The sequence below is a fragment of the Lipophrys pholis genome (assembly GCF_963383615.2).
Source record: "Lipophrys pholis genome assembly, chromosome: 6".
Classification (NCBI taxonomy): Eukaryota; Metazoa; Chordata; class Actinopteri; order Blenniiformes; family Blenniidae; genus Lipophrys; species Lipophrys pholis.
The window spans coordinates 34,340,354-34,350,949 of NC_137629.1; the positions used below are offsets into that span (position 1 = coordinate 34,340,354).

Below are 10,596 nucleotides of genomic sequence, written 5' to 3' on the forward strand. Positions count from 1 at the left end.
AGAGGAGGAGGAGGAGGAGGAGGAGGAGGAGGAGGAGGAGGAGGAGGAGGAGGAATGGTAAACGGAGGAACAGATGCCATTGACTGATCGATTTTACCAGGTGTCTTCATCTGCGGCGCCTCCCTATAGATGACTGCATCAATGGCCGCGGCACAATGAGCTCCAGCTTGTATCCTGACGAGGTCCAAACACTAAGAGGGTTCATCTATACTCCCGGTATCAATAACAACATCCACGGCATTATCCGCTCGGCCGAGTCGAAAACAGCGATTGTTTCGCCAATGGACTGTGTCGATTTCCCCGGAGCTTCACACAGAAATATGCTTCAAAGACTTTCTTTCTTTCTTTCTTTCTTTCTTTCTTTCTTTCTTTCTTTCTTTCTTTCTTTCTTTCACTTTACCTTGTTCACAGTTGGCTCCTTTGTGGCCGTTGTTACAAACGCAGTTTCCCGCCACGCACACCCCGTGTCCGCCACACTGGGGATCGATGCACTGGGAGGCGGGAACGTCGCACTCGGTGCCCTTCCAGCCGCTGTAGCACTGACAGCGCCCCCTGGTGTACTGGCCGTTGCCGCTACACAGTACCGGGCAGGCGGCTGAGAAGCAAGAGCATTAAAAAAAAAAACAGATTTAAATTTTGAATTTTGTAGATAGGAACATATTAGTGAAATCATGAAACTTTCATGACTTTTTATTTTAATCTTTAAAATGGAACCGGCAGCCTGTTAGCTTAGCTTAGCTTAGCGTAAAAACTAAGAACGAGCCAATCAGTTTGCAGGAAATAAAAGCTGCTGAAGTCTGGATAAAGTTTCAGTGGAGATGTTGTCAAAACTTAAAAAAAACTGAAGTTGTGTGCAGATTTATTTTCTTATTCCAGAGGCATCATATAACTCAACACGTTTTGTACGTGATGGAAACTGACAGTTTGACACTGTCGTTAAGTTCAAATTCAGAAAAAAAGACGACATACTGATATATTGAAGGTACATTTAGAAAAGAAACTGTCAGCGCTGTCAACGTTTAACTGTTTAACGAGTCTGATGAGAAGAATCACGATCACGGTCAATTTAGCGTCCAAAAAGCAGAATATAAACTGTGGTACAGACGATGTGTACATTATATTATATTAAAATTACTATACAGTACATTACATTAAAATTACATTATATTACTTTACATGTTGTGGAAATTAGAGAAAAACCTTTACAAGGTCGGAAATGTTTTAAATCATAAAAACCAAAAAACTGTAAAAAAAAAAACTAAACATCCTCTTTCTTCATGTATGTGTGTAAGTTTTATTACCAGGTTTTACTATGTGCTCAATTAAACTGGATGAATGAAAGAATCAATAGTTAATAGGGAAATATTATTGAATAATTTAAAAAAATCCATAATACATTTATCTTATTAACGATTTCCATTGATTTATTCTGTTTGTTTTACTTTTCTTAAGGACTTGGTTCAGATGGACGGTACGCTGTCTTTGTGTCTAAATGGTGCTATAGAAATACTTTTACTTTTCATATATACTGTACATACATACTTATATCATTTTTTTTTTTAATGTTTCAGGGAAAATATTTAATATAATATCTGTTGTTTTGAAGGTGAGGGAATAAAAGAAAAGACTTGCAGTCAGTCGTTCTTCTTCAGTTTGGGTCAACTGGGCCCAGAGACCCTGATGTCATGTATGTTATAGGAAAACTTCCTCCCTCACATCTGTACCAAAGTACTCATTTGATTTCAATGAAAGTATTTTGGTGGCTAAAGTAATGTTGAGAAACTCAGAAGTGAGCGTGTCCCAGCTGGCAGTCAGAGGGGAAGAGAACCAGCAACGCGCTGAGGAATTACCTCGGGAACAGTACGGTCCGATGAATCCCGGGAAGCAGTGACACGATCCCGCCACACACTCGCCGTTCCCGTAGCAGTTGTGTGTGCACTCCGTCACCGAGTCTGTGGGATTCAAGTCCGGCTATTAATAACTCATCCGATTGTCACAACGGAGCAAATTTGAAATTCCTTTTTCATATAAGACTTGACAGCTGTGCAGTTTATGATATACTGCCAGACAGTCAAGCTACCAACTTTTCCTTTTTTTTTTCTTCTGCATAAATTGAGGATTTCCTAAGCATCTCTTATCTCCAGCGCTGGTGTCAGGCACGGTGTGCCTTTACAGCTATTTGTCCACGTCCCACCAAGGTCTAAGCCTCCATAACAGCTCGCTGCAGCTACACTGGGCCTTTCTAAGTCATGTTGAGCAAAACGCACACGGGCATTTTAAATTAGACCAAATAATTCAATTTCCCTTCTCACATTTCCCTTTTCTCCCGTTTCCTCTGCTGCTCCAGCAGCATCCCGGCCTCCTGAATGACTGATCATGCCCATACAAGCCGAGCAATCTCCTGAGTGTTTACAGCACAAATCCTCCCTGAGTTGAAGTTAATCTGACATATCCTACAGACAGATCTTGTGTTCATTCAACAGACCATCGCTCAGGAAGGGCACTCCCTGAAGGCTGGGGCCCTCATTTTGATCGGCGTTAAGCGGGAGCCAACTTTATTTTGTTATTGCTCCGACTTGTATTGAGTGTTCATTGAGCCGGGTGTCAGGCCCAGGCAATCTTGACCCCGCGCGTCAATACCTTCATATTTGTGGGGCCGGATCAATGGGACTCCCCAAAGGAAATAGAAAAACGTTAACTCAACTTTAGTGTTTTTTTTCTTTTTTTCTACCTCAAAACCCACAAGGAAATTTCACAGGCTTGAGAACACTGAAGAGGTTGTTAGGACGGGAGGATCAATTCTCTGTATGAGCTCGTATTATAGCGCCCAGCACAATAATCCACTGTCCTCCAATGAAATCCCAGATTTGTCTCCTCGAAGTTTCAGGAGCTCAGCTTGTGTTTGTATGGCGGCCAAACTTCTTAACAATGCGCCTGTTTGCTTGACGGCGACGAGGCTGTTTAAGGAAAATTAAAGACTTCCAGGCCCGTTTTACACTTCAATCTCTCTCATCAGCAGATGTGTGTCGTACCCTGGATGATAGCGTTGTAGGACACCGTCTCCACGCTGCGTCCGTCGTTATAGAAAGCCAGGTGCCACACCCCCGAGTCCAGGTACTGGATGAATCCGGCCTGGTGGACGGTGACGGGGTGGTCGAGCCGGCCCCGGGCGTCCGCTTCACTCAGGGCCCGGTGCTCTTTGGCGATGAGCCGACTGCCGTCCAGCAGCTCCACAAAGTCATACTGATGGATGGATAGATAGATAGATAGATAGATAGATAGATAGATAGATAGATAGATAGATAGATAGATAGATAGATAGATAGATAGATAGATAGATAGATAGATAGATAGATAGATAGATAGATAGATAGATAGATAGATAGATAGATAGATAGATAGATATATTTTACGATGTCCCACATACTGTGCACACTGAGTCTCTGAGGTCCAAAATTTCATTAAAAAAAAAAAACAAAAACAAAACACAGTCACAGCTGGTGTAAATTGGGGCAAGAGAAAGAGCACTGTTATTTACAAAAACAATGTTTCCCCCGATAACACCTACGTAATACTTCTCTACACCTCTTAGACCCCATCAACACGGCAACATTTTGAAAACGATGTCCGTTTCCACGGCAACAGCAGATAATCTGAAAATGACGTAGTTTTACTAGCTGGCCACTAGAGGGTGCTCTTATTTGACATTCTAGTGGACAGAAGACCAAGTTGGATTGTTATTACTGTGACTGTCAAAATAAAACTACCAAGTTGGATTGTTATTACTGTGAATGTCAAAATAAAACTACCAAGTTGGATTGTTATTATGGTGACTGTCAAAATAAAAGTAGCAAGTCCCAGGAGAATAAGCACTGGGAGTCATGACATTGGAGGAAATCATTGTTGTTAATGTCCGTCTACTGAGCATGTGCAGAATAACCAGTTTCTACAGCCGTGGTGACCACGAGCAGCGTTTCTGCCGTTGCCATGGAGACGGGGTCTCAGCATTTCCGTGGCTCTGAGCACCGCTGTCATGTACACAGGGCTGATATCTTATAATGTCTTCCCAGTCAGTATTTATGATTTAATTCAACTTTTTTAGACTTTAAGTCTGTCTGTTGGTTTTTAAAGAAAGAAAATGTCTATTAAATTACAAAGCCTGCATTATTCCCCCAAATATGACAATCTATTCATCCTTCCTCACGCTAAATTATGTTTTTAACCACTCATTTCTAATTGTGATTTTGGCTGTTATCGCTCCATTGTCTGATGTATTTCCTCTTTAATAAACCCTCGTCACAACCAACAGACTAGTTTAAAGTAAAAACCATCGCGCAGGTTTCCAATGTCATCCTGCTCTAACTCAACCAATGTGTCATGAATAAACTCTGCGGGAATCCTGATGATGATCTCCGTCATGGGGAGAGAAACCTCGGGCCCTCGTTAGCAGGGAAACCGCCTCTGGTCTGGTACTTCAAGACTTTGAGCTTTGGCGAGAGCATCGTTCCATTTAAAGCCACAAATCATAAAATAATGTACAATTGTGATGCGTTTTGAATAGATCGTAATGATGTTCATTATTATTTTCTTGTGCTTCAATGATGGACTGATGAAGAGTTCAATCCAGCAAAAAGTCGAGATTGAAGTTCAAAAAGTTCATCTTTTTCTGTACTTTGCATACTTGCTTTAGCAACAGTGTGATAGGAACTCTGCAGAGCGGCAGCCAGAGACAGCCGGTCCAGGTTTGTGTGCTCAGTAAATATTCAAGTATAATAAGTGTTGATTTTCCAGCGACAGTTCTTCTGGAGCTGATGGAGGTTGTTTGGAGAGGTGTTTGTGTGCTGATGGAGCCGATATGGCTCTCGGGTGATTGCTGAGAAAGAAAACGCTCCAAAAATAAATTGTCATATCTGATGGGAGTGCACCTTTTCAAAAAGAGTATTACAGTCTGTTAAATTAAAGTTGATGTAACTTGTAGATGATAATGGTTTGAAGTGCAGATATGCTCGGGCACAAAATACCAATAAAAAGCACGGCTGTAGATTCAAGAAAAAAAAGTATTTTCTTAAAGATGGTACACAGGATGCGTTTCCCATCTGTTTTCATGTGTTGAATCCTTAAAGATGAGACACAATGGGGAGTTTTATTGTTGTAAACTGCTGCGTTTATCTGCTGTGAACATGAGAATATTATTAATCCTTTCCAAGGAGTATTAGGAGGGATGTACTCCTCCTTATACTCATTCAGGGTATCTCAGCTGCATAGTGATTAAAGCTGCACATCAAATAAATGCATGGATGTAAACGACTTCTGATGCACCGAGAGTGAAAGTCAAGCGATCGCCTCTAAATCTTCTGAAGATTTCATTGTCAGCTGCACATCTTCTGACATTAAATAGTTTCTGAGTGCAACAGACACACCGTGTGCTCTGGCTTTGCTCTTCATTTGAATCTGGATTCATTTCTTGCTTCTGTTACGTTGCTTTAGTGTTAAAATGGTGTTTTATTTCTCTTCATATTACGTAAACATATTCAGTGATGTTCGCTTACAAGAATAAACATTTCAAATAATTGCACCTTGTTCTTGGTTTGATTCAAAAATCACAGAAATAATGAACGTTTTCTAATTGTTTCTAATGTAATATATGCAGGTGAAATGATCAAATGTATAGTTAAGTGAACAATACTTCACACAATACCTAGAAAACACAGGAGAATAAGAGTAAAACCTCGACCTTTATTTTGGTATTATATTTTATTCCCCATATGCTGGCAGCTCATCGTCATAGTATCTCTCACTATATATTCCTTTCAAACAAACATTGATTTACGGGATAAACAAGACGAAGCCAATGAGTAAAGCTGCCCCCCCCCCCCCCCCCCCCCCCCCCCAGCACCTGCTCAACACCTGAAACTCATTTTGACTGGAGCTGCAGGGTGCAGAGCTCTGCAGCAGAAAGCAGTGGAACACACACACACACACACACACACACACACACACACACACACACACTGAACCGGAGTGGATGGAGGCGGCCCATCCAGTGGTTGGTGCTGTTCGGACTTGGCGAGCCGAAGCAGGAGACCTGGAGTCTGTGGGCTCATCAGCAGTGTGTCGCTGCTTTAAAGGCGCCACTGCTGCTCTTTGCATGAGGATCTGATGGAGGACTGAAAGCGTCGATCTGCGAGCGCGATGCCAAAGCAGGTTTCTTTTTCCTTTTTAAAACAAGCTCATGTTTTGTTCTTCTTGTGAAAGGTTCAAACTGGCATCAGAAAAACAAAAGGCATAAGAATAAACCTATAAACTTATTGTTTTCCTTTATTTCTGGACAAATAAAAAAATGACATTCAGTGAATTTGAAGTCTGTTTTTTCCCCAGTTTTAATCAAGTATTAAGTAATCACTAATGAGGAAGAACAATTCCTTCCTCATTTCAGACATGTTGAACGAGATATAGAGTATGTGTTATATGTGAATTTAGTATGTATGTATGTATATAGGTGTGTGTACATTGGATATAGATGTAGTCATTTTGTGTTTAAGTATATTCCAAAAATAAAAACCTACTTATATATATAGATTTATTGACAGGATATATATATATATATATATATATATATATATATATATATATATATATATATATATATATATATATATATATATATATATATAGTGTATGATGAATGACTATGATGTGAATAATTTATAATTTTAAAACGTTTTTATTTAAAGGCTGAATTTCTTGAACCTTTTAAATGATCCCTGTTTTAAAATATCCTCAAAATAATGTATTTTAATAGTCTAATTAAAGTATATCAGGTTTTACTTGTCTCATGCTTCACATAAAGTATCACCGTAACTTAAAAACACAAATATATATATATATATATATGGATATATATATCCAAACAAAAAGTAAACTTTCTGAATAAAAGTCTGTGGTCTCGTTCTGCAGTTGGAAATATCATGAATAAACCATTAAATACGGAGCCTCATGGAAACACAATGGAGATTTAAATGGTTGAACGATAGCTGCGGAAAGTACATTAAAACAGGATTTAGAGCCCAGAAACGGGACAAACATGGAACCAAAACCTTTCTGTTGACTTGCAAATGACAGGGCGAGACTGCAGAGGGTGAAGTGAGCACTGTGATTTAAAGCCCTGGGAGTGGAGCAGGGGGCAGGCTGGGGATATTAACCTGGTGGAAGTTGACTTCTTTGTGTTGTTGACTTGAGGGGGAAGCAATAAAACAGTTCATCCCACAAGCCCTAAACCCCCTGGCCAAGTGCATACATCTCGATTAGCTGGTGTGAAAGCCCCCCCACCTCATCTCAATCCAACAATAGAGGTGAATAACAGTCAGGAGAGACTGCTGGATGCCCCATAGACAGAGGGGGAAGCTCACAGCCTGTAAATTCGTGTGGGACAAATTCCCCGGGAAAAAAAATAAAAGAGAGAAAAGTTTGTTTCTTCTAACTTGTCTGGTTGGTATCAGCACAGAGAGACACTCGATAGCAGATGGAGGAAGTCTATATTTGAGAAAGGTGGAGAGGCTGTTGCACTTAAATGCTGTCTTGTCTTCCGAGCTGTGAATACGGCGAACAGTCAATATCTCTCATTGGGGTCTTTCATGCTCAGTTAAGTAAATGCATTGATTTGAGCCCCTGGTACCTGAACAGAATGTAATTTAGCTGTGGCCACAATGGACCCGGTGTCCGGCATTGACAAGCTTGAGTGTCTGTACAACAATTGCTTGAGACATAAAAGTAGTGTCTTGTTAATTAGTACCTTTTGGCCTTTGATTTAGTTTAGCTCCTATTTTTAGTTTTTTTTCCTTCCTTCACCTTGAAAGAGCAATCCAGCTCACCTATTGTCGCCTGCATCGGACTTTCCTCCATCAAAGACTGCCCTGGCTGTCTACACTTGAGTGAAGCCTATCTTTACTGAAAGAGAATGTCGAGAAGGTGAAGCTAAGAGCTTTTGCAGTCAAGTGTGGTGGAAAATAGACATTGTCTGAGTGCTTCCATCACCATCACCACACGTTGGACATTCAGATGCACAGAAATGTCATTGAAATGACACGTCAGACATTTTGGAAACGCGTCAATTTTCCCAACAGCAGACATCATTTAGTGGGAGTGGAAGCAATGCATGCCCACAACAGGCAGATTCATGCACGCATGCATTGTTCTCTTACTTTACTACATCGATTCCACGCTGAGACTCACTAAATCAGCTGCTTTATTCATTTTCCAGTGTTTACAACCGACCACATGACTGAGCTTAATGTGAAAAGGATCACCTATAGTGATGAACGTGGTGATAATCACTGTTATTATAATTAAAAATAAGCATTTGCTGAGAGGTTTCACAGGTTGTAAACTTTACTGTTCTGGTTCAGACTCACTGCTCTTTCCAGTGTGTGTGTGTGTGTGTGTGTGTGTGTTTTTTAATCCAGACGCAGTGTAAAAGCTCCACCAACCCACTGCACGGCGCCGCCGCAGCACCAGGCGCCGGGACAATAAAGCAGTGAAGTTAATGGAGTATTTAGCAGCTGAAGCGCCTGAGATTCTCCTCAGGAGTTGGTGATGGCCACATTTCCAAGCTGAGTTTGTCAGCATAGTAAATACGTGATGGAAGTTATACAACATTGTTTTTACACAGTTGACATCATCAGATCGTTCTATTTTAATTCTAGGGAGCCCTGGACAAGACGGCAGCAGCACCAAGTTACAATTACATTTAACAAACATATGAAACATTAAAACACACACATTATGAAATAAATAGCAATAATTCTGCTCAGGAAGGTCTAAACCTCAGAAATTGGCCAGGAAGGAAAGCAGTTACACACTCCAAAAGAATCTGCCACCAAAACCTTTCAGCACAAAATTCCTCATCGGGATCAATTCCTGGAGCTGGAGTTCAGCCGGGAGGTTATTCCAGACTGCAGCAGCAGAGAACATAAAAGCCTGTTTGCCAAGTTCAGTGTAAACCTTAGGGACGGTCAATAAAAGGATGTTGAGTGCAGACAATAATTGCTGGTTTTGAGTAAAATATAACTACAGAGGTAAGAAGGGAGCAGGCCAAGGATGGATTTATAGATGAAATTGTACCAGTGTGAGCCGGACTGAACTATATAAGGTATAAGATGCAATGGTGGGTTGAAGCTTTGCAGCCTGTGACAAACCTCAAAGAGCCCTGGTACACAGTGTCCAGCATTTCTAGCACATCACCACAGTCTCTCTTCGTTTTTTCTCCCCGGCTGCAGAGAAAAAACTACTTTTTTTCTCAACCTAACTTGAGATGAAGCTTCTTCACGAGGATTTCAGCATGAGGTCTAAAAGTTAAACGTTCATTAAATAAAATAACAAACTACTTTGATTGTGTCAGCAGAGTATACTACTCTCTCACTAGCATTAGAAACCTGCAGCATTTTGGTTTTAGAGGCATTCAACACAAGCTTGAACCCAAACAAGCGTAGTAGGGAGCAAAGCCAGCGCCGCCGCAGTACAGGACCGTGTCGTCAGCATAGAAATGAAGCTGCACATGTGGAATGTTATCACAAACAGAAAATAGAAGTGGACCCAGGACAGAACCTGATGTGACATTTAATTCAGTAGAGATCCGTGTGTAATTAAACAAACTAAAGGCCTGTACCTGAGTGTGAGACGGGGCGAGACCTTTCCGCCCGTAGACTCCGATCAGGGCGTTCTTCTGAACCGAGATGTTGAACTTGAGGAAACGTGGCTGGTCCACGTTCAGCTGGGAACGCCAGAAGACCCCCGGGGGGACGCTCTGACCCGCCCGCTTCCCTACGTCCACCTGTCCCGTATCGATGGAGTTGTTCTCCTGGTGAGGCACACTAGTCCTTCCTGCGAGACAGAAACACAGATTATCATCTCCTGTTGCAGAACAAACTCACCAGTCATCTCTCCGTTTTTCACATCTAGAACCCAATCTCGGCTCCTGTGTCAGTCTTTGATCTCTCTACATCTATTAAGGCTGCATTTTATCTCCAGCTTTCCACTGTCATCTTCTTCCTTTATTCTAGCAGAGTCATAACAATAAGATAGTCATATCTTTTCCAAATGTGCAGTGACCGAGCGAGGCAGGATTAAAAGTAATGGTTCCCCCGTGGTCCGCGATGTACGGCCCACCCCCTCCAAAAAAATGACCAGACATAATTGCCTTTTTATAAGAGTCTTAACAGGCCACATCTCCCATCTCTTCTTTGGTTCCAGTGACTCATAGAAGACGGCTTCTTATCAGATAAGGTCTAAATGGAATCTGTCAGATATAGTAAGCGCTACCTTGCCAGACCAATAACAGCAAATCAAAACAATTTGGCGAATGATGTCTTTAAACTGTGTCCTCACAGTGCAAAAGATGGAGAAAATGGCAGGTTTTAATACGACTTGTGGCCACATAAAAAAAAAGAAAGAGAAAAGCTAAAGCCTGCAAGGTGCTATTACAAGGACAAATTTTATTGTTAGGAAGAAAAATCTGTGGAGTATTTTCGAGTCCAACGCTCTGCCGGGAAAGAAACAAAGGTGGAAAAGAGAGACTTGCCCCTCGACAATAAACAATTC

The 10,596-nt window shown here is 41.3% G+C and overlaps 1 protein-coding gene across 1 annotated transcript in view; it reads right to left on the reverse strand.

Annotated features, from left to right (window-relative positions):
• The window catches only part of LOC308111358 (teneurin-3), a gene marked incomplete at its 5' end in the record, with an annotated part of 187,682 nt that overhangs the window by 85,320 nt on the left and 91,766 nt on the right, over positions 1–10,596 (reverse strand). Inside the window, 4 exons of the mRNA XM_080466222.1 lie at positions 401–595; positions 1,851–1,952; positions 3,033–3,243; positions 9,665–9,879. Of these exons, the coding sequence (XP_080322348.1) occupies positions 401–595; positions 1,851–1,952; positions 3,033–3,243; positions 9,665–9,879 (723 nt within the window). The remainder of the gene's footprint in view (positions 1–400; positions 596–1,850; positions 1,953–3,032; positions 3,244–9,664; positions 9,880–10,596) is intronic.